Raw genomic sequence first — 24,142 nt, 5'->3', positions numbered from 1 at the left:
ATTCGATTTTACTGAAACCCTCAGACACTGAACAACAGATGTGAGGGAGCATCACGAAAGTCCGGGCAACCCAAACTCTGTTAATAAGAGGGATAGTTAGGTAAGCTGTCAGAAACCCATGTACTGGAGCACTAATTATGTCATTATTAGTTAAAAAGAAGAGGCAGCTATTAAAAAGAAACCTGTAAAGTGACTCGATGTCCGTGATTTGTTGTTTAATGAGGGAGGGGGTGGAGAGCCAGTCATTCGACAGTGTTCAGGGGATGATCTCATTTTTGTTTAAAAAGTGTTAGTGTTCGCTCAGAAACCATCTGAAGGAACATCCACACATCAAACTGTCTGTGTCTGTACAGTGGCATATTATACAACTCTGATATTTTTTTGCAATGAGCGTGAATTTTCTAACCAGAGACCACAATGAAGAATTTTATTAAAATATCATGATCATAGGGGCAGCCGGCTGGCTCAGTTGGTAGAGCATGTGGCTCTTGATCTCGGAGTTGTGAGTTTGAGCCCCACGTTGGGTGTAAAGATTACTTAAAGTTTTTTTTTTTAATTAAAATACATATATCATAACCGTCCTTATTGAGTGCCTGTTCTGCGCAGTGCAGGAAGGGTGTAGAAAGAACCAGAGCGGAACATAAGGATCCAGGTGCACGGCCAGGCTGGGGGAGGGGAGTGAACAAGGTGAGATGAGTTTATCCCAATGTAGGTCCAGGTCTGACTGTGTCCAGAGCCTTGGTGCTGGGAGCCATTAGGAGAGAGGAGACTGTTACAATGTTTTCTTCACAAGACACTGTGGAGCGAGGTGGTTGTAGGCAGGAGTTTTAAACCATTCTTTCCTAATATAAGCCCTGGACACTCCACATTTTCCTCTAAACCCTTCTTTAGCTGCATCTCACAAAATTTTAATGTGTTGCGTTTTATCATTCAGTTCAAAATATTTTCTTACCTGCCTCGTGGTTTCTTTTTCTTTAATTTATTTATTCATTTGAGAGAGAGAGAGAGGGAACACGAGAGGGAGGGGCAGAGGGAAAGAGGATCTCAAGCAGACCACGCTGAGCGCGGAGCCTGACATGGGGCTCAATCCCATGACCCTGACATCACGACCTGAGCTGAAACCAAGAGTCGGACGCTCATCATGGTTTCTTTTTTGACTTAAGTATTATGTATAAGTGTATTGCTTAATTTCTAGATATTTGGGAATTTTCCAAATTTGGGGGAGGAGTATTGATTTCTAATTCTATTGTGCTCAGAGAACGTACCTTATATGGTTTCAGTCCTTTGAAATTTACTGATACTTTTTTATGGCTCAGCATGGGGTCTCTATGGGTGGATTCCATGTGCATTTGAAAAGAATACGTACTCTGGCCTCGGTGGGTATAGTGCTTCACTGATGTCAGTTAGGATAATATGTTTGATGGTGTGTTCAGTTCTTCCCTGTCCTTTATGATTTCTCACTACTATGATTTCAGTTACTGAGGGAGATACATTAAAATCTCCATCTCTGATTGTGGACGAGTCTACTGCTCTGCCAGTCTCTGCCTCAAGTCATTTGAAGCCATGTTATTGGGAGCATGTACACTGAGGACTGCTGTGTCCTCTTCATGAAATGACCCCTTTCTCCTTAGGAAATGCTCTGCTGTCTTCAAGGAAGGGTAATGCCCTTCCTTGAAGAGTACTGTCTGATAGTCACAGAGCCCCTCCGGCTCTCTTATGATGAGTGTCTGGATGGTATATATTCTGTCCTTTTTCTTTTAAATTATCTGTGTCTTATATTCTAAATATGTGTCTTGTACACAACATGTACTTGGGTCTTTCTTTCTTAAAATTCAGTCTGACATTTTCTGCCTTTTAATTGAAGTGTTCAGTTCATCTCTATTTTAAGTAGTTTTTAGTATGGCTTCAAGCCTACCGTTCTGGTTTTTTGCCTTCTGTTACCTCTTCTCTGTTCCTCCTTTCCTGCTAACTGTTGGATTAGCCAGATGTTGTTCAGTAATGCATTTTATTTCCTCCGTTGCCTTTTCAGCTGTATCTCTCTGCTTTGTTTTGTTAGTGGTTGCTCTAGGGGTCACATAGCATCATTTATTCCTCACGGTGTGCCTTGAGTAATAACAAGAGTTATTAATATATATATAAATGTATATAATTAATATATATGCTATTATATGTATATAATAATAACAGTAACAGGAGAACCCACAGCGGATGTCTTTCCAACTTACCTTGCTCCTCTCCTGTGTGCTATTTTTGGTCATACATTTTATTTCTACATGTTATAAACTCTACAATATATTGCAATTATTTTTGCTTTAGTCATTTGGTTTTTTAAGGGGAGAAATGAGGGGGAAAGGCTCAGTTAGGTACTGACACATATCAACACTTGTTTGTTTAGATCTACATTTCCATCTGATATCATTCTCTTTCCCCCTGAAGAACTTCCTTTAACATTTCTTGTAGTGCAGGTCTGCTGGTGACAAATTCAGCTTTCGTCTGCTGAAAATGTCTTTATTCTGCCTTCATTCTTTTTTTTTTTTTTCCTGCCTTCATTCTTGAAGGACGCTTCTGCTACACATAGAAATCTATGTTGACAGGTGTTTTCCTCTTAGCGCTTTAAACATGTCATCCCATTGTCTTATGGCTTGCGTTGCTTCTGATGAGAACTTGGAGATTATTTTTATCCTTGTTCCCCTACATATAAAGCATCTCCCCCACCCAGCTGCTTTCAGTATTTTCTCTTTGTCTTTGGTTTTCAGAAATTTAACTAGGAAGTATCAAGGTGGGGTTTACTTTATGTTTATTCTGCTTGGGTCGCCGAGATTCTCGAATCTGTGGATTGATATTTTTCATCACATTTTGAAATATTTTTCTTCAGTTTTTGAAATTCTCTTGCCATTATTTTCTCAAATATTTTTTTCTCCCTCTCTGTCCCCCCCATATCCCTCCCTCTCTCTCCCATGTCCCTCCCTCTCTCTTCCTCACTCCCTCCCTCCATTTTTCCCTATCTCTCCCACTTCCCTCCCATTCTCTCTCTCTCTCTCCTTTCTTCCCTCCCTCTCTCTCTCCCTCCCTCCCTCCCTTTCTCCTTCCCTCTCTCTCTTTCTCTCGCCTTTCTGGAACTCTGATTACACATATGTGAGACTGATACTGTCCACTAGGTCCTATGGGTCTATTCTTTCTTTCCAGGCCTCCCTTAACCTTCTCTTTGCTTCAGTTTGGATACTTCCTATGGCCTGTTTTCCTGTCTTCAGATTCATGGATTGTAGCTTATCCAAGGATCTTTCCACTTAAGATACTGTATTTTCCAGTCTAGAATTTGCATCTGGTTCTTTTATATAGTTTCCATTTCTCTGCTGGGGTTCCCCAACTGTTCACTCATTTTAACTATCTTTTCCTTTACAGTTTTAAACATATTTATAATAGCTGTTGTATAGTTCTCATGTGCTTGTTCTGACATCCATGTCATCTCTTGATCTGATTCTGTAGCCTGTTTTCTCTCTTTGTAGGGATCACACTTTCCTGATTGATTGATTGATTTTTGCATCTCAAGTAGTTTTTTATTATATACTAGACATTGTGGTTCCCTCATTGCTGAGAGTCTGGATTGTGTGGTTCTGCTTTAAGAATATTGAGTTAAGAGTTGAGTTCTAACAGGCAGTTAATTTGCTGCAGGATCAGCTTGATCCCATGGAGGCTGACTTTTAGTGTTTGTTCAGGTGACGCCAGAGTGTGCGTCCTCTTGGGCTCGTGGGCCCCCATACCTGGAGTCTCAGCTGACCAGGCCCCCGGCCCCGCCTCTCTCTCCAGCTGTCTGAGCACCAACATCTCCCTCCACTGTGTGCCTCCCCCTCAGCGCACAGCCTGAGTTTTTCTTTTTTTTCTTTTTCTCAGAGGGAGTTTTTCTCTGCCGGGCCTGGGTGAGGGCGGTCTCGCCCACCACGTGTGCAGCTTTGCATTGACCAAAGACCCCAGTGAGTCCCCGTGAGGACTTCTGAAGCTACTTCTCTGCACAGCTCTCTTCTTTTCCAGGTTCCCCAAATCCCAGCTCTCCATCCAGTCTTTGCTGCCCGCTGTTCTGAGTTTGTCTCCCCTTCTCCTGTGCTGTGCTGTGGTTTGAAAAGTGCTTGTAGGTAGAAATCCAGGGGGCAGGTGGGACTCACTTGGGGTGTCTCCCTTCTCTCAAGGGTCACAGCCCCATGCTATCAGCAGTCCAGTGCCTGAAAAGAGTTGTTTCACATATTTTGGTCAGTTTTATAGCAGAAGGTATGTATGACATCTGGCCAGAAATGGAAGCAAAGTGTGGGTTTGATGTCACACAGCCATGGGTTAGAATCCCAGCGTGGCCGCCTAGTGGTTCAATGACCTGGGACAGGTTGCTCCATCACTTTGCATACTGAGCACAGTGCTTGGCACGTAGAAAGGTCTCAGTCACCGCTGGCCTTCATCATGCCCCCTGTGTCCTTAGCGAGTGGCACTGCCAGCCACTTCCAGTGTGTTCACTGCTGACCTTCACACAGTGAGTCAAGCACATCCCCTGGAGAGGTGAGGCTTTGGTGATGGTCGTGCTCTTAAACATTCACCGTTTTCACTTAATTTTAGGAGTGGTGTTTGGTTTCTTTAATATATAAAGAAAACCCCTTGGTCTTAAAGTTAAGAAAAACAAAACTGTGCAGTCAACCTGTCATGGAAACGTAGCCGAACCTTCCAGCTTGGGCTCTTAGCGGCTCACCACCAAGGACAGACAGCATGGGCTGGGTTTGTGCAAGCCACCGGCACTGGTCCGCCGGTGCCCACGTGGTGGCCATGGCTGGGGTCTGGAGACCCGACGGGGCTCATGATAGAAAGGCTCCTGTCTGCACGGGCCATACATCCGAAGACGGTTGGGGGCTACAGGCCGGGCAACCCCAGCGAGCTGCCTTAGTTATGAGCGCGGCCATCTCTCCTGTAAACATAGCCGGTGTCCCATGGGGACGCCTGGCCCACGGGAAGGGCTGTGGGGACAGCGAGCTCCCCCGGTCTCCCCGGCGCAACAACGGTGTGGACACGAGCAAACGGGCGGCTCTCCCCCCGCGTCACTCCCCGGCTCCGGGCAGAGTGGCGGTCGCGATTCCGGGCTGAGCGAGGCCCTGCAGGAGCCTATGGGGTGGCTCGTCTTGTCGTGTCCTCCCTGCACCATCCAGTTTTAATCCGTTCTTGGCCAAATGCATTCCTTTCATTCCACACCTTCCTCCTCAGCTTCTTTTTTATTCCCAGGTCCTTTTTGATAGTTGCTTTCACTTGGACACACAAACACACTCAGAAAAACCCTTTTATATTTTTCTCAGTGACCTTTTTTCCCCCAGCAGGTAGCACCAAGGCTTTTTTTTTTTTCTTGTTCTTCCTTCTGTTGAAAATTTAATGGGTGCCTTTCTGTTCCTCTCTCCTCCAGTCCACTGTGGGCAACTGTTGAAAGAGGCTGTAGCAGACGAGTCAAAATTCGGGGAGCTCATCCAGCCCTATTTTCAGAAGGAGATGGCAGGTAGGCCACACATTGTTCAATGGCCACGGCCGTTCGGGCTCCGGGGGGCAGATTGCGCCGGATGAGGCTCACCGGGCGCTGGGGGGCTCGGCCCCAGGGACAGTAGCTGGGAAATGGAAACTGGGCTTTCCTGTCAGCAGAGGCTCTGCCTTTGTTCCCCCGGCAGGGCTCCATCCTGAGCGGGGTGGAGGGGGGTGTAGCCATGGTGTGTTATCCCTGGAGGTTGGGGATATTTCTGTTTCTCGAGAATGTATGCTTTTCGTAACTGAGAACTCTTAAAATTGAGAGCCAGGAGAGGCCACACAGCTGCCCACATCCTTGATTATTGGGCATACAAAATTACTGTGGGCCAATATTCTGATTTAAGCAGAAGTCAAGAGCCAGAAAGTTCAGACAGCTTTGCAGATACCAGGGTTGAGTGGCCACTGGTCCTCAGGGGCTTGGAGGAGGGAGGCGGGGCCACATCATCCTTTCAGGCCCCTCTGTGATCTACTGTCTGAAAGAGTTCTCTGTCAACCCCAGGAAGGGCACCTGTGAGATCATTCTAGGTCAATTTCCTGAGCCCACAGATGAGCCATGGAGAAGGGGCCAGCCTGCTGAGGCCGCATGGCCAGTTCACATCTGAGCCCCTCTGGACGTGGCGTTTCCTCCCTGGGCAGTGCACCGCACACACCCTCATCTTCCTCTCCTGCCTAAAGCACTGTCGCTCCCCTGTGCAGTCACCAAGTCTGCTGGGAACGTGTCCTGTGGAGAAAACCCAGAGCAAAAGCTGCCCTGTGGAGACGATGCATGCCTTGATGAGGACATGCTCCCAGCAGAGGACTTGTTGGTTGTCTTCTACCATTTTCTGGGTAGAGCAGTTTGGGGGATGCGCCCGAGAACAGGCAGCTTACTCCTAACCCATCAGCTGAGGGCCCCCTGGGACCGTGTCCTGGCTTGGCTCTCCCAGGCCCCCTTTAAGACGCTCCATTCCCCCAGCATGAGGTTCAGGTGAGGTGGGGTCAGCTCCTTTGGACACAGTGATCTGCATAGAGGCAGGTGGACGAGTGAGTCTGGTCATCCCTCCATCACGAGGGTATAAATCGAAGGCAGTAGAAGCAGGAAGCTCCAGGCAGGATCGAAAGCCAGTGCGCGCTTCGGTGCCCCCCTGTCTGGTTCGGATCCCAGAGCTGCCCCCGTGAGCCATGCAGCCCTTGTCAGAGCCTGAGGCCTCTCTGTGATGAGATGGGGATGGGAGTCCCTAGGTTCCCGGGCAGGGTTCCCACAGGGCGGGACGTGGTGCGCACACCCGGGGCCTGGCAGGCACGCTGTCGGAGAGTACTGGTGCCCGAGCACACCCGAGCTGTCTCCTTCCCGCGATGCCACTCCCCATTCACGGGCGTGGGCGCCGCTGGTTCTTGGCACCCTAAGGAACATTTGTGGAATAAATGGGTGAATATAATAAGTTCACAGATTTATATCATTTTAATTTTTACTGCAAAATCGTCCCCTGCACAGACTGGAGGACAATTTAACTCCCCACTAACAAGCACGTAATGGTTCAGAGAGAAAGACCGACGGACAGATGAGGCCGCGCTCACGGTCGGTGGATCTCGGGCAAGGGCACGCGGGAGCTCTGGCTCTTCTTGCAGCTTTTCTGTCCTTCTGGCTTTTTTTCAAAATAAGGAGTTACCAAAAGTAAGCATTTAGGTGGTTTCCAAATTTGCACTCCCTCAGAAACACCATAATGAGTCCCCTCGTACCTGCACAGGCTCGCGAACAGCCCTGACGCTGTGGGGTCGATGGAGCGCAGGGGGAGAGCCGTCCCTGCCTGGTGTGCTGGATGCTGTCCTCCGTGTCCCTGCCACCTCTCGTTTTACGTCGCTGCTGCAACAAACTCAGTTTGTTGAAAACAGCAGGTTTTCAGGTAAGGTAACAAACAGCACCTGTTTGTTACCTGACCGTTCTGGAGGTCGGAAGTCCTGGCCGCAAGGTGTGGGTTCCCGGTGTGCATGCGCCCTCCGGAGGCTCTGGGGAGCGTCTGCTTCGTCGCCCCCTCCAGCTCCCAGAGCCCCTTCCTCTGTCCCCACAGTCAGCAGCACAGGGGCACCTTCAGATCCCTTGCTCCCCCAACTGCTGAAAATAAACCCCAGGGTCTTTCCAGTGGTGGGCAAGAGGCGGAACTGGTTTCTGCTTTGGGTTCTTTGGTGACTCCAAAGGAGCCTGGGGGCACCGGTCCCTGTAAAGCTGGGCTCTGCTCTCCATTGTCTCCTCTGCGCCCTGCTGTTGACTTGGCCCTCTGTGCTTCCGCACTTCCCACAAAATTAAACAGCACACAACAGCAACCACTACCGTATCTTCTAACAGAAGCAATAAATTCTGCCGTTTCACTAATCCCGGTCTCGCAGAGATAACAAAGAGTGCATTTACATTCATAGCCACTAACGGGGTCTCATTGTGGGCCGTGCAAGCTGCTGAGACAGCCACGGCGTGGGGCTCACACAGGAGGGTTGCTGGAGCCACCCAGGTCTGGCGGGGACCTGCTTGGCCACCATCTGAAACAGGAAGAAAATGTAAATGATTCTGACCCAGCTCGGTTTCGAAGGGAAGGTCAGACTGAACACTGAGGCTCTGCTTAGCCGACCACGGCCTTGCTTATCTGCCAGTCACTGCAGTTGGCAGGCCTGCCGAAGCCCCCTGAGGCCAAGTCCATCACCCATCTGGGCCCTGGATGCAGGTCACCTCCCTGCACCCCGAGTTCTGAGCCCAGTGGGAGGCGAACCTCTCTGGGGGCATCAGATGGAAACACGGCAGGGCTGTGAGGGCACACTTGGCCTTCCTGACATGGCTTCCCAGTCCAGGCCTGGGGACTAGCCAGTGGAGACTCCTCCTCCTGATAAATGGCCACACCCTGACAGTGGGGACAGGGAGACCGGCCTCAGATCTTGCCCAGGAAGGACCCTGAGTGGAAGCAGGCATGGGGAGGGCAGCCCACTCCGCTGGGGGCGAGGGCCAGCCAGCTGGAGGATGGGAGCCAGAGGGACGGGGCCAGTCCAACCAATGACTCTCCTCTCTGGGGAAGAGTGGGGCAAAGGGCAGGGGAGCAGAATTCCTCCCCCAGATGCTGCCCTGGGCTCGGAAGGTATCCCCTCCATACTGAGAGCAACAAGGCACCCCCTCCCTGCAACACTTGTAGCCCATTGGCAGAATTCTAGCAGAGCGAGATAGTGATGTTCCTCCATTGTTCTTGGGGCCTGTCGGATGTCCGTCTTCAGAAGCCTAGGCATGCTTCAGATATCTCTGCCCTGGGTGCCAGCAGCATTCCTGGGAACGCGAAGAGTGCCTGGCCACTCCCCCGCATGTGTTTTCACATGTGAAATCCAGAAGGTTCAGGAGGCTCAGCCAAAGGGGCAGAGATTCTTGTCGGGGCTCGGAGGCCCCATCACCCTGGGCAGAGCTGGCCGACGCCACCACCAGAGCATCCCTCCGTGTAGCCGCCCCAGTGCAGAAACCCACCTCACCACCCCCCATACTGGACAGTACCCTTCTGGGTACCAGGCCTCCCGCGTTGGGGACTTTGCCCTGTGCCCCTGGCTGCTGGCCTGTGAGCCAGCCCTCCTGCCCGGTCCTCACTGGGACCCCTGCCATCACGGGCTGTTGCCCTCTCTCCACTCACCTTGGAGCTGCAAGCCCCCGAGACGCGCAGCTTTGTGATGGTGATGCATCTCGGCCACGCTCGTGCTCACCGTCACCACCATCGCCAGCGCAGCAGAACAGACCCAGATGTCATCTTTCCCCCAACGAGCCACTTCCTCTTAGTCCCCCCTGCGGGGCCGCGTGATGTTATGTCCCAGTCGCAACCTCTGCAGGCTTAGTTATGTTCTCTTCCATCCTCACGGGTGCTGCCAACACCTCCTTCTGTGGAATCAGCAGCAAAATTAATAACTGTTGTTTCCCCATCTTTCCACATTGACTGGGCAGAGGGCTCCAGGGCCCATCACAGCCCATCCTAAATCTCTTGATCCTAGGCTCTTGGCGACCGCACCGTGGACAGAGGTTGGGGAGATGCTTCCTCTGTGTCCCGGACTTTGAAATATATAGGTCTGACCTCCTAAACTCATCCCGACTCTAGCTGCAGTGAACAGAACAAATTTATCCCCCGGGGTTCTGCACGCCGTGTTCTTTATGCAGGCAACCTCCATTACAGGCAACGGGAGTTTGGGCTGTGCACGACACACAGGGCTGGGCCTTAAATCATGCGGGCTTAGCTGCCAGGAAGCTCCTGTCACTTTCACGTGGGTACGAAACAAGTAAAAAGTCTTTCAGTCTTTGCCCGAAATGTGCGAGAGTTCGCCTTGACCCAACCGCATTATTGGGATTGTCAGGTCAGGGGACCACCAGTGCGGGCGTGTCCCCAGTGGTGGCATTTGAGGCAGCCTCTAGGAGGCTCTCCAGGAGAGGCACAGAGAGCTGTGCCTTCCAACACCTGCCCGCCGGCCTGTCGGCCAAATTACAGTGGGCTCCTAAGTCCCGTCACCTCTGTCACCAACCCACCGGGCCGGCACCCCCAGCAGCTAAAGCAGTTCAGTTACCCGAAGGCCCAAACTCCTTGGTGCACACGCCAGGTGTATACGGACTTCCAGGTAAGAAAACAGCTGTTTAATTGGCGTAATAACTTTCCCCGAGGAGTGCCGGTCCCTATGCAGTGGAAAACTAACAGGGAAGACAGATCATTAGCGAGTGTTCCCTGTGCCCTCTCCCGCACGCCCTCCTCTTTCCTAAACACCGCTGTCTGGAGAGGCTCCCTCCTGGCCTGAGTGAACCCGAGCGGTGGCGGGAGATTTGGGGGGCAATTCGAGGCTCATTTGCACCCTTTCCAGCCCTCGCCACAGCAAACGCAGCCCCCGTAACACACACCAGCCACACTGGCCCCAAATTGGCATGATCACGAGCGTTTCCGGAGCCTTCCACGCATCTGCCTCCCAGGGGCCGAGGATCAGAGGTCCGCCGAACTGCCTGCCGTCCTTTTTAGGGGGAATTAATATTCTCAGCACTAAATGCACACTAAAGATTCGACAATAGACCAGCTTTTCTCTTTTGTTACAAACTTGCAAGGAGTTGCCGAGTTGAAAGACAAAGTAAATCTTCCCGTCTGAGTCGGTAAGCGGCACCGGATTGCTTGTTTTGCTCGGCGCAGCCTGGGCTGGCGGCGGGTGGAGGCAGGACCCCGAGGGACCTCTGCCCGGATGCAGCAGGGCTTTGCACGCCGCGTGTTTGTACCAGCTCAAGACAGTGCGCGGCTCTCTAAATAATTTACCAGTTGATTAATAGACTCACAGGGGTATAATTAGAAGAGGAAGAGACGGTGGGTACAGTAACCGGTACAGTGCTTGGGGGAACAGGAGCCTTTATTTTTCTAAAGAAACTTTCTAGGGTGCTGGGCGTTTGAAGACAAGTTGGGAAGAGCTCAGTGCCTCATCTCTTTTGAAGTGGAAATAGGACAGTTTGAATCCGTCGAGTTTAATTTTTCACAAGCTTTAGGGGCCCCGCAGTGCAACTCCCTTTTTATTATTGAAAAAAAAACTCTACATTTTTCTTTCATTTTTCTACACACACACATACATACACACACACACACACGCGTGCATGCATGTGGTCCAGGCAGTAAGTAATAAACACATTAATTCACTCTTTTATTCAGCATGTATTTTATTCACTTCGCCTCCCCCGGACGTGGCCCCACGCCTCCCTGTGTCACCCCCACCCAGAGCTCTCCCGCACGGGGCGGGGGGGGGGGGGCTGCCTATAGGTTGATTAATGGGCGCCCCCTGTAATTTATGCATTTTAAAGGAACCCTCACCTCGGTCTGACAATGCTTTTGAAGTAGCTCCTTTTTTCAAGTCAAACTTTTGACTTCTCCGCTGGGACCGCTACAAAGATTTCCTTATGGAAACTAGGTAGGAGCCTTTTTCAGCCTGAGAGGAAGCCACGGCTGAGAGAGCGCAACAGACCAGCAAGTCTCAGAGTGGCGGTGGCATTCAGAGGCCAGAGGGCCCGTTGGTGAGGACGTTCCAGAAAGGGGGTCAGCGCTCCTGTTTACCAATAGGTTTGTGCCCCCAGAGGGTCCGCCTCCTTGGTTTTTCAAACTAGATTTTCGTCGCAGAAGGGTGCATTGGCTCTCTACGTTATTAAAACGAAGTTCTGCCAGGGTGTCATCAAAAGGTTTTTCACTGAGAGGTTGAAAAGCTTTTTGTTCAATGGCCAGTCCAGTGGGGAAACTAAGGCAGCGAGGGGCTCCCCACTCACTCATGCATCCTTTCAACGAAACCTCTCTCCCCACCAAGGGTGGGGCTTGTCCAGCGCCGTTCCTACCTGTCACCAGAGAGACAGCCACAGATGTTTTGCTGGGCTGAGTGTTCATCCAGTGCCCGCTATGTGCTGGGCATCCAGATTACAAAATGCAATGAAACAAAACCCAGACATTTCTGCGAAGTCTAAGGTGAGCCCAGAGGTGCCTGGTGTCCTTCTCACGCTGACTAGAGCTTCTGGAAGTGTTTCCCCTCCACGGGCAGCCCCGGTGGCTTCCAACCCACTCAGCTGTGAAATCGTCTGCGACAGGCCAGGCCCGGAGGCCCCAGCCTTCTCCAGCCAGGAGGTCTCCCAGTGCAGCCGTCTGGGCGGCTGCTCCCGCCCCGCTCCCCCCTCACCCAGAGGCAGGTGCAGCTAGAGACCCCTTTCCCTCTCGGAATGTGCTCGATGGGGAGCTGACACCAGCTTCTTTCTCCTCGGGTGGAGTGGGGCCTGAGGCGTCCAGGGGGAGGCTGCCCCAGTGACCTTCTGTGGGTCCTACACTTAGGACAGTCACCACGTCCCCCAAACAGATCGGGGACATGAGACTTGCTGGGGTTTGTCAGCCAGAAGGCAGGCTGAGGTGTCCCCACGGGGAGCGTGGCACCGCTGTGATAGATGAGGGAAGCGCCAGGCCCACACCTTCAGCCCTGCACCTGTCTACCTGCTGTGCTGGGAAGGGGGCGGAAGGGTGGTGGGTACAGAGGGGATTGGTGGGGCGGGGGCAGAGGGGTGGGAGGTGAGAGGTGACGGGAGAGTATGGAGTCTAAAGGAAAGTGCCCGTGGCTACCTGCTGTCCTAGAGGGTCCAGGGGAGGCAGCAGGGGAGGGGAGAGACGCCTTTCTCCTCCTCACTTCCCACCTCAGACCTTGAGTGCACATATCCGATTTAGCCCCTGTGATCTTGACCACAAGAACTCTGGTCTCACGCCCCTGCCTTCTGGTCATGCCTGGGTGATGGGGAGGTAAGATGGTCCTTGCCTACCCCAGTGTCTGTCCCCCAGTACCTCACACTGTGTGTTTTTGCTCAGGCTCTGTCTGCCCAGCCAGTGGTTTGCTCCTGAATCCCCAGTGCCAGCATAGTAGGAGCTCAGCTAACGTTTATGAATGAATGAATGAATGAACAAATGAACGAACGAATGAATGAGGGAGCACACAGCAATTGACCCTGGATGGCATGGTGCCCAGAAACTTCTCTTCCTGCATTTCCATTTAGGTGAGACCCCATTCGTCTGCAGGAACAAAGGGGAGAGCAGGTGACAGAAGGCAGCTGGCAAGCTGACTGACTGGCTTCCAGAAAGGTGGTCCACCACGGCCCCTCCCAGATGGTCAGGGGAGCCGCCTCAGGTTCAGGCTCGGGACTCCCACCACTTGATTCCAGTTCAGGCTCTGCGGCTTCCCAGCTGCGTGAACTTGGACAAGCCACTCAGAGCCACAGTGCCCTCCTCTGTAGGGGGAGCTTTTCACAGCATCAAAGCCGTGGGTTTGCTGGCTGTGTAAAATGAACTTGGGTCTCTGCTGGATACTTACTACTAATGATGATAGCTAATCAGTATTCATATCAGTAGTGGTAGTAGGAGCAAGATCCGTGGCTACACACGTCTGTCTCTTGGTGGGTTTTGGGTATTCTTTGGGCGCCAGGACCTGGCGAAGGCCCAGCTGGCCATACCTCTGGTGCTCCAGGTACCTCTTGGCAGCTGCCCGACAATTTAATGGCATAGAATGATGACTTTTATTGTGCTCTTGATTTCGTGGGTGAGGATTTCAGGCAGGGCTTGACTCCACTCGGTGCTGACTTGGACCTCCGTTGGCGTGGCTTGACTGGCTGCAGCTGACTGGGCTGGGTCTCGGCTCTGGTGTCAGCTTGGTTCCTTGGTTCTGCTCCCTGCACCTGCTGGAGCTGGTATGTCCAAGGCAGATTCCTCAGTCCCGTGCCTGGTGCCTGGAATGGGACCCTTGGGGCAGCTGGGGCTGGTCAGGCATCTGTCTCCACGCAGCCTCTTCACGCAGCCAGCCTCGGCTTCCTCACAGCATGGCAGCCTTCGGTTGGTCAGCCCTCTTATGTGCTGACTGGCTTCTCCTGGAACGAGCATCCCAGGGAGTCCAGGGTAGGGGTGGAGGGTGGGGTAAGCTTCGGGGCTTCTTATGACCCAGCCTTAGAGGTCTCAGAATGAGTTTCCACCCGATTCTGTTCATCAGGCTAGTCAATAAGACCAGCCCAAGTTCAAGAGGAGAGTATTAGAGCCTACCTCTCAATGGGAGGAGTGGGCATCCCTAGTCTGCCACACTCGGGGAGGCTTGAGGTGAGCATTGTGGCTTGTCAGGATTGGCTGCCTCTTGGGATTATGTGCAGTAGACAGCCTTCTAGATCCTCAGGAGCTGGGCGGTAGCGTGTCTTCCCGTGCCACATAGGGGCTTGCAGATAGCTCAGAGACCTTAGAGTCCCATTCTGTTTTCAAGAGGAAGAAACCCCAGTTGGGAGGTAAAGTGACTCACCCAAGGGCACACTGCGAGAGAAACAGAGTGGAGGGCAGAATCCGCGCAGCTCTTTCCCCTGAGAGGCAGGTAGAGAGCACAGAGACTGAGCAAATGTCCTAGCTTTAGCAAGATTGCCTGGGTTTAAATCTGAGCTCCTTCAGCTATTAGCTGCGTGGCCTTGGGCAAGTTACTACTTCTCTCTGGGCTTCAGTTTGCTAATCTGTGAAATGGGGCTATTAGGAAGATCACATGAATTAGTACTTATATTCGAACAAATACGTGCTTAGGACAGAGCCAAGCTCACATGCTTGTTAGTTAATGTGCCGCCGTATCTTTTCCATCCCAGAAAAACGGGTTCACAGTGTGCCTAAGTGAGCATTTTCTAAAAGTCCTATTAATTTGCTAAGTGAAGCACCATTTATTTATAGAGGAATGTCTATTTTTAAATGGTCTTTTTTTTTTCTCATCTACAACTTCAGTAGACAAACTGAGTGTGCACTGTGGGAGGCTCTGCCTCTCAGCCAGGATGCACCCGTGGGGTGTGAGCACCCCCATCTTGCCTTTGCTTTTCGCCCAAGTAGGCAGAGAGGGGAGTGATAGAAAGTGATAGAAAGGGGGGCAGCCGTCCTTCGAGGGATGAGCAGTGTGCAATATCCTCCTAATTGGTAAGAGCCCCAGGGCTAATGTAGTTCTCCGGACCTGAAAAAAAAAATCCAATATTAAAAAATCTGTTATTTCCTGGCATCGGTGTCTGCCAAGCAACTTTAAATGCTGTTGTTAAGCAGTGTAGATGTTAGGATATGGACTTTGGGAACATAAAGAATCTTAGATGTCTGTTCCATCTTGTGCCCACCAAGACAAGAGATTGTCTGGAGCAAGTGACCTGTGTTTACCAAGGAGGCAAACTATCCAGTGGGCCTGCTCCCCGCTGAAGACTTGCAGGGTGTGAACAATTCGAACAATCCGGTTTCTCCTCATTTCCCCGTGCAGAGTTTAGAAAGGTCCTGTTTATCATTTTAAGTGCTCACTTTGGGCGCAGCTTCCAGGATCGGCCAGCAGGTGGCAGTAAATAATAAACAAATGGCATCACTAACGGACCACCTGGCCCGGGTCCTGGTGGGGTTGGCGCTGCCGGTCTTTCTCAGAGGCTCTGATTTTCCATGTGGCGGTGGCAGCAAGGGGGGCTTGCAGGCCTCGGCCGCCAGGAATCAGTACCATGGGTGGGGGGCAAAGGTCACCCGGAAATGGTAGTTTAGTTTTGCTGAATTACAGTGATAGTAATTTGGGGCTCTAGAGGGACTAGAGGGACCCACGTCCTGGGCCAAGAAATGGGTGTGGGGGGTGGGAGCCCCATTTCTTTCAAGCCTTCGTATGAGCTGGAAACGAAAAACAGAAACAAAGGCAGCCCTTTCTCCTTCACAGTCCTGGTCCTTTCCAAGACCTCCCCCCTCCACCTGCTCCCTTCGGCAGCTAGCAGGAGGCAGGAGCTGTGTTGGGATGTCGGGAAGGGGGAAGAGAAGCACATTCTGAGTCTTCAATGAATGCTGACGGCTGAATGTCACCTTCACCTCGATTTCAAGGGGGGGCGGTTTTGAAGAGGGAAAGAAGCTACGGGGTGGTTGTGGGGTGTGTTTGTAGGCCAGGGTGGGTGGTGTGTCATGTACCGGGTGTAGACAGGTGTAGGGTACAGGGTGTACGTGCTGGGCATGGGGTACATATAGGTGTGTGTGGAAACGTGCATGTAATGGGGTACTGTGTGTCTAGTGTAGGCGTGGGGCGTGTCCTAGGTGTGGGGGCCATGCAGGAGTGTTGTAGGTGAGTACATGGGTATGAGAGTGTGCGTGTCTCTGTAGGTGTATGTGTGTAGGGTGCATGTAGGCGTGTGTGTGGTAGACAGAAGTGGGTCTCTGAGCGTGGGTGTAAGGGTGTGTGCCTGCAGTGTGTAGGGTGAGTGATGAGGCACTCAGCTCTTCCTGAGCTGCCCTGGTGGCAGGGAGGGTAAAGAGCTTCTTCTGGGCATATCCATCAATCTCAGGTCTTTTTTCCTTATAAGCCCTGACTGAGGGAGCAACTTCCTTTTCTCCACTTTTTGCCCTGGCCTTTTAGGGTCACCTCCAGCAGCCCTGGCCCCCTCGTGCCCTCTCCTCCAGCGAGTCCCAGGTCCAGGCCCTCACCGGCCAGCGAGTGCAGGAATGCAAGGACGCGGACAGCAGGGGGCAGTGTGGCGCAGCAGGAGGGCACCTACCTAGCAGGGCCTGGAGCCAGTCCCTTCTGCCCCCGCTCGGCTCCAGTTTCCCCTGGAAAATCTCTGCCCAGGCCCTCCCTGACTCCCACTCAGCAGCTCTCTGAGGATGACAGACGTCAGACCCCGAGCCGGGGAAGGAGTCCTTCCGGGCATCTCATGGGCGCCCCTCCTCAATTGCCACTTTCTCCTGTCCGGATTGATGTGCAAGAGGGAGCTTGACTGGGCTGGGTTTTTAACAACAATGCCTTCCTTTCAAGACAGAAGGTGGGCCCAGTGTCCTGAGTAGAGTGGTGGGGGACCGGTAGGACCCGTGCGGGGCCGGGGAGCCGCTCATCTGGGCCCGTGGCTCCCCATCAACCCTGTGCCAAGCACACACAGCCGGCAGGGAATACATGGATTGAGATTTTAATAACCTCGAGGTCAGCGTGAGAGCTGCCATCTTTTATGGAAGATCTTCAGGAAAAAAAAAAAAAACCCACCCTGAAACTATGTGATGTGGCCTTATGAAATAATGGGATATTCATATGTTGCACTTTGCTAAATTTAGGGTTGACAGGACCTTCTGGAGAGGTAGCCCTCGGCAGTAGCTTATAGGCAGGGTGAGATGTTAACTGTCAAGCCCAGAAATCAAGCCTGAGGCGCCTCACTCAGTGGAGAAAGACTTTAGACCGCACTGAAAATCTCTGAGACGAGGATAAAGGGTAAATGGACCGCATTATCAAGGAGACTTTAAACTTTCAGCAGAACACAGCCAGCGAGATTTGTTCCGAAAAGCTGCATTTTTGCTGAACCAGCTGGTCAGGCCTTGAGGGTTTGGGAAAATGAGTCGATAGCCTTCAGGAAAAGAAAGGCGGCAGCCAAACAAAGGTCAGGGGCCCTGGGGCACAGGGGTGGGCCCAGGAAAGGCGCTGGAGGCGGGGTGTGCGGGCTTCCTCCCCCCACCCCCGCACCCTGGGCCTGCCCAGCCCAGCCACGGGAGGCTGCTCAGGTAGAGGGAGGCCGGAGGCCTGGGAGGCAGTGTCCAGAGGCGGCCGTGTTTTGTTTCATCTGCTGGCTGCGTTTCCCAGCCCCCGCTGGGGGAGTACCATGGTCATCTCTGCAGAGGACACCCTTAGTGTTATGCAGATCTGTCCACGCTGGGACCCTCCGAAAGCTCCTCCGGATCGACGGATGGAGCCTACCGGCCTTGTGGGAGATGGGGGTCTGAGCAACTTCCCCGGATTACCCGAGAAGGGCTGATCTGGCAAATAGCCTGCTGCTGCGGTCCTTCTGGGCAGAGCCTCTAGGGAGCTGGTGTAGTAATGGGGGGGAGGCTCCCTCCAGCACCCTGGTCCCCCCAAAGCGAGAGCCACTAATGGGGGCAGGTATGGCCTTCCGGGGAGATTGCATCCTTTGTCCCTTTCAGACAGTCTTTCACGGTGGCCATTCCAACCTCCTGTAGGCATTTAAATAATTTTCTTTAAACAAAACCCCGCTTTTTAAATGGAAACCTTTAAACATGCGTGAAAAGTAGAGAATAAAAAAGGAAGATGCAGGGACCCATCCCAGTCCCAGGAACCCACCCAAGCTCGTGCCACCTTGTGTCTGAACCCCCCCTGGAAGGCCACCCTCCACGTCCCCCAACAGGATTTTATTCTGAAATAGCCCAGACATCAGCTCACATTCTTGGGACTGCCTGCTTGATCCGTGGGTGGGTCATGCTGTAGCCCAAAGGGGTGGCTGAGAGCCGGCTGTGGTGGTCTCCCCTTGCCTTGGGACCTGGTTCTGTGCTCTGAAGGACAATCCCTCATTCCACAGCAAACACGGAAGGGACCAAAGAGCCTTCTGGTTTTGGAAATGGTACCATTCACTCACTCCTGTGATCATCATCCACTCATTTACTCATTCAGAGTGTTTATTAAGTACCTGCCGTGTGCTGGCACAGTGCCTGACTTTATTTATTTTTTAAATTTTATTTTATTTTATTTAAATTCAGTTAATTAACATATAGTGTATTGTTAGTTTCAGGGGTAGAGTTCAGTGATTCATCAGTTGCATATAACACCCAGTGCTCATTACATCATGGGCCGTCCTTCATGCCCGTCACCCAGTTACCCCATCCCCCACGCCCTCCCCTCCAGCAACCCTCAGTTTCCCATGACTAAGAGTCTCTTATGGTTTGTCTCCCTTTCTGATTTCGTCTTACATTATTTTTCCTTCCCTTCCCCTATGCTCGTCTGTTTCGTTTCTTAAATTCCACATATGAGTGAGATCATATAATTCTTTCTCTGATTGACTTATTTTGCTTAGCATAATACTCCCTAGTTCCATTCACGTGGTTGCAAATGGTAAGATTTCATTTTTTGATGAGTATGTAATATTCCATTGTATATACACCACATCTTCTTTATCCATTCATCTGTTGATGGACATCTTGACTCTTTCCACAGTTTGGCTATTGTGGACATTGCTGCTATAAACATTGGGGTGCAGGTACCCCTTCAGATCACCACATTGTATCTTTGGGGTAAATACCCAGTAGTGCAATTGCTGGATCGTAGGGTAGCTCTATTTTTAACCTTTTGAGGACCCTCCACACTGTTTTCCAGAGTGGCTGCACCAGCTTGCATTCCCACCAGCAGTGTAAGAGGGCTCCCCTTTCTCTACCGTGCCTGACTTTACTGGGGTCCCTGCTCTCAGGGGGTGGCGTGAAGGTGGGGACATAGGCAGCAAAAAAATAGGCACCAATAATTAGCAGTTTGAAATTATTGTGAGCCCTTCTGAGAAGTGCTGACTTGAGGGTCTGTGTTTCCCTGACTCCTGAAAAGAGGGGCTCAGTCGTAATCAGTGTACATTCCCCCTTCTTCCCGGAAATGCGTGTCTTCCCCTCCTTGGAGCTCTCAGCACTCCCTGCGTCTCCCGAGTCCTCTGCCTTTCCAGCTGGGCCAAAACAAATATTGGCCCAGTCCAGCCCTCACCCTCACACAACCGAGGCCTTAACCACCCAGGGTATCACCGGTCAGCAAGCTCATTGACCCAAGACTGGCTTGGGTCCCTGCCTCTCTGGCCTCCAGGGTCCTGAGCTCTGTGAGAGATCGGGTCTGATTCACAGGGTGTAAGAGGGGCCTCTCCACTCTTGTGTGGAGTGTGTGTATGTGTGGGTGTGTGTATGCTGTGTGTACACGTGTCTGTGTATATTTAAATTAGACCATATCATACACACAGTTTGCTGACTTGCTCTTTCCCCTGATCTTCTGTCAGAGGCCTCTTTCCAAGTTAGTATGCGTAGAAATGGTTTGTTGAAGGGTGCATCGTATCCCATTGCACAGACGTACCATCCTTTATTTAACCTGTCTCCTGCTGACGAACATTGTACATTGTTTCTGATCATCACCACTGAAAGTGACACTGAGATGGACATCTTCGTGCGCACGCCTCTTCCTGTCTGTGCTATTAGATCTTAGGTGTGAGTTCTTATAAATGCGACTGCTGGGTCGAAAGGCATGTACATTTTAAATTTCTTTAAAAAATTTTTTTAAAGATTTTATTTATTCATTTATTTAGAGAGAGAATGTGAGTTGGGGGGAGAGGCAGAGGGAGAGAGAGAATCTCAAGCAGACTCTGCGCCCAACATGGGGCTTGATCTCATGACCCTGAGATCATGACCTGAGCTGAAATCGAGGGTCAGACACTCAACCTACTGAGCCACCCAGGTGCCCTTACATTTTAACTTTTAATGCAAATTGGGAAATTCCTTCTAGAAATCTTTGCAAACTACCCCCCCTGCCGCCAACCCCCACAAAAAGTCTCCTTGTGTTTCCATCTGGTCTTCCATTCTTCCCTCCAGTCACGTTTCTCTCCAGTGGAGGTCTCTTAAGCCACTGCCTTTTAGGTCTCGGTTTCTCAACTTTGAAATGAGAGAGGTCAAGGGGATGACCTTCCAGGGCCTTCCCTCTGTGAATCTCCAGGGCTCTGAGCCTTACAAGCAGCCCCCTGTTGCCCCGAGCAGGCTGCAGGTCAGGAGCTCAGGCCTCCCTGGAGCACAGCTTGCTTTCCAATAGGGCCTAACTGTTGGAGAAACAAATATTAGCCCAATCCAGCCCTCACCCCAACACAACTGAGGCCTTAATCACCCAGGGTATCACTGGTCGGCAAGCTCATTACCTAGGGGACCTCCTTCTCTACAGGCAAACCCATTTAAAACCTACAGCACTCTCCTAAAGTCAGATTTAAGCTCAGGTGTTGGATTTTTGAAATTTAATCTGAAAAGTTTGAAATTTAAGGGTCACATATTTTTGCCAGAGGCTTCATCCTAGCCATCTGATGGGAATCTGGATAAACTTTAGGAAGGGATTAAAAGCATAACTCCCCACCCCACCCCACCCCAGAGGAAGACCTCTAATGGATCTGGCATCTTTAATTAGTCCATCTACCGGCCTCACAATAGCCAGTGAGGCAGGTGTCACAGAGGACACCGAGGTTCAGGGAGGTCCCACTGCTGCCAAGCAGAGTCCACTGAACCACCAGGCTCTCAGCTTGCACTTGCTCTGAGAAAGGAATCCAGGGGAAGTAAGTGGTGAGTTTTCTGGGTTTTATTCTAAGGACTGCCTATAAAAGCAGCAGTATCACAGATCCTTCTGTAGCCCCCTCTCCTCGCCGCCTGCCCAGAGCATGCCCACCCACCTTCCCAGTTTGCAGAAGAGACTGAAGTTCAGAGTGTCAGAGCGGGTTGGGGCAGAACCAGGACTGGGAGGGAGGCAGGAGTCAGAGACTGCAGGGGCTGCTGGCCACGGGGAGGGTGACTGCTCATATTCTCCCAGCACTGGGGAGCCACAGCAGGTGTAAGAGGGGAAGAGACAGGATCAGCTGCATCCACTTCTCGCTCATGTTAGGAAGCCAGATGCTCTCATTAGAGCAAAAGCCCTTTTTTGCTCTTTCCTCGAGACTGGTGAAGAAAAGCTGAAAAATGTGAGAAAGAACAAATTCAGGGAAATGGGACTCGCTCAGAATAAAGTTGATGGTCTTTGGTGACAAGGGGGTAAGCAGCGCATCATGGCCATGGAGGAAAGCAGCTGTTTCTGCAGCTCTTACCCCTGTGTTCACGTGGCTGTGGCCTGGGGGCCTTTGGGAAGGTTTCAGACGTGTGTACCAGAGCCACTTGCCCAGCCCGTGGGTGGCTGGTAGGAGGGGGACAGGGCCTCTCCAGAGAAGCCGTCGAACACCCTCATTGCAACTCTAGGAAACCAGCTTGTCGGGGCCACATGCATAGCAAATGCTGGTAATATTTACCAAGTATTTCTTGAAAAATGAGTGCAAAGTGCAGGAAATGCAGTGCAAATTGCTAAAACGCAGTACATCAGCAACATAGGACATTTAATGAGTCTGAGAAGAGAGGTATAAATTTCAGGAAAATGTCAATTGTGGTAATGTAAACAAGAGGCTTCTCGATATCTCATCCTCCATGAGACTGTATTGCAGTCTCTGGTTATAACTAGAGCTGTAATTCTTGAGATTTGATTCTAGACACCATGGAGGGGAGAACTAGAGGAAGGAGGGAAGCAAGTGTTGCTTGTGCGTTGCAAATTAGCGGAGAGCACCCAGGGCACCAACACGGTCCCATCTGAGGAAAGCTAAACCTTCCCCTCGGGGCCTGGTGTGCTGCAAAAACTGGATCCTGGGGGGACGGGGACTGTCCCCATATTGCTGGAGGGCTGGGAACTACCCTGGCGGCTGATGGGCATGGGATCTTGTCAAGGTCGAGGAGGGGTCAAGATCAAGGTCAAGGCCACCCAATGCTTTTCCCTTCTCAGGCAGCCGCGCTCCTCCAATTGCTGGGACCTTGGAGGGACCTGTGCACCCGCAGCCTCGTCCACCTAAACCCTACTCTTCACCAGTTCAATCCAGAGTCAAGGACGTTAGGAAACCCATGGGCCGCAGACTGCCGCTGTTCCTCAGACCCCTGTTGGGTCAGGAGCGGTGCCCAGGATGACAGAATGACCATTTGCTCTCCTTTCTCTGCAGTCCCTGACAGCATCATCATGAAGGTGCTGAGCCAGCGTCTGAGCCAGCAGGACAGCATTCAGAAAGGGTGGGTGCTGCACGGCTTCCCGAAAGACCTGGACCAGGCACACATGCTGAACAGCCTGGGCTTCCAGCCCAACAGGTAAGCTGTCCCCCTCCAGGGGGGCCACAGCCCCGCCCACACTGCCTCCAGGAAGGTCCCTGCCACTGGGCACCCTCTCCCCGGGGGCTCGGCTGACAAGGTCCATCTGACAGCGTGCGGTTTACAAGAAGCCCAGGAGCTCCTGAAGTGGAAGGTCTCGTAGACACCCCCATTCCCACCCACCGGCGGCATTTGACCTGTGAACCAGGAGTCGAGCTTGGGTTCAGATCCTGGCTCTCACCTTGCTGGCCCTGAGCCTCCTCACCTATGAGCCGTAGTCCAGCCAGCCTTGCCTTCCTCAGGGGATCGTTGTGCCAAGGCAATCAACGGGCACTTCCTTCTATTGTTTCCGTACTTTGATTTTGTACATCGGAAACTTTGGTGCATCTGATAGTCATTTTCGTGTGGGTATGCAGTATGAGCTGAACACTTTTTCCCTAAGTTCCAAAACAAGTGTCCAAGGCTGTTGAATATTCTGTGCTTCATCTGTGAACTTGAACTTGAGAGCACACCAACATTGTGTATGTTGTGGAGGTAAACGAAGGGGATCCAAAGGAAAAGAAGCACAGGCTCTTTAGCCAGGACTTGCTCTGGGGAGGGAGTCGCCGCATCGCTTGGGTTTGGCAGAGGCTGGAGGGGGTGGCTGCGGGCATGTCCTGCCGGGGCTGCAGCCTGGGGCAGCGGACCTGGAATTGGGGCGCCCTGTGTGCTCGGCCCGGGGAACATATTTGGCTTTTCTCTGGTTGGTCCTAACCTGACCCTGCTGGTTATCGGGTGGCTCCTGGCTGTTTGGGGTCAATTGTTGCAGAAACTGTGATTTGGTTTAGGAGAGTTTTTAAGTTTCCAGGGAGTTGGCATCTCATTGTCTATTTCAACTCTAATTATTAAGTTTTTATTTTAGTGCAGAGTATGGAGAACTTTTGAAGTACAGCCTCTGATTTAAAAAAAAATTATCGACCTTTATTCTGTGGATGATTTTTCAATAGGTATTCGAAAAGATGGGTCTGTTTTATTTTATTTTTTAGAGATCGAGAGCACATGCGTGGAGAGGGGAGGGGAGGAGGGAGAGAATCTGGAGCAGACTCCACACTGAGCGCAGAGCTCGACGCAGAGCTCGACGCAGAGCTCGAACTCACGATCCTGAGATCGCGACCTGAGTGGAAATCAAGAGTCGGACACTTAACCGACTGCACCACCCAGGCACCCCTATTACTGCATCTTTATGAATTCTTCTTGTTCTCTTACTTCCTGCACTTTTTGCTTTATATGATTTGGGGCCAGATTACGCAGTTCCTAAAGGCTTCCGTGAGCCATGTGTTCATTGTGAAAAGTCGTCTTGACGGGAGTGACTGTGACGGAACTGTTACTTAGCCACGTTCACTGCGCCTCCCCTCCTCCTAACAACACTTCACGCTTTCTTTCTTTCTTTCTTT

At 51.6% G+C, this 24,142-nt stretch overlaps 1 protein-coding gene across 5 annotated transcripts in view; it reads left to right on the top strand.

Moving 5' to 3' along the window:
• AK8 (adenylate kinase 8) overlaps positions 1 to 24,142 on the top strand; it is a 112,418-nt gene that overhangs the window by 44,802 nt on the left and 43,474 nt on the right. For all 5 annotated transcript variants that reach the window (XM_081803865.1, XM_081803863.1, XM_081803864.1 and 2 more), the window contains 2 exons: positions 5,429 to 5,518; positions 22,568 to 22,709. In XM_081803865.1, the coding sequence (XP_081659991.1) occupies positions 5,429 to 5,518; positions 22,568 to 22,709 (232 nt within the window). The remainder of the gene's footprint in view (positions 1 to 5,428; positions 5,519 to 22,567; positions 22,710 to 24,142) is intronic.

This window comes from Leptonychotes weddellii, chromosome 14 (assembly GCF_054177405.1).
Source record: "Leptonychotes weddellii isolate Sample4059 chromosome 14, ASM5417740v2, whole genome shotgun sequence".
NCBI classification, from domain to species: domain Eukaryota; kingdom Metazoa; phylum Chordata; class Mammalia; order Carnivora; family Phocidae; genus Leptonychotes; species Leptonychotes weddellii.
Note: the sequence above shows the minus strand (reverse complement) of the source record. Positions and strands in the feature narration are given on the sequence as shown.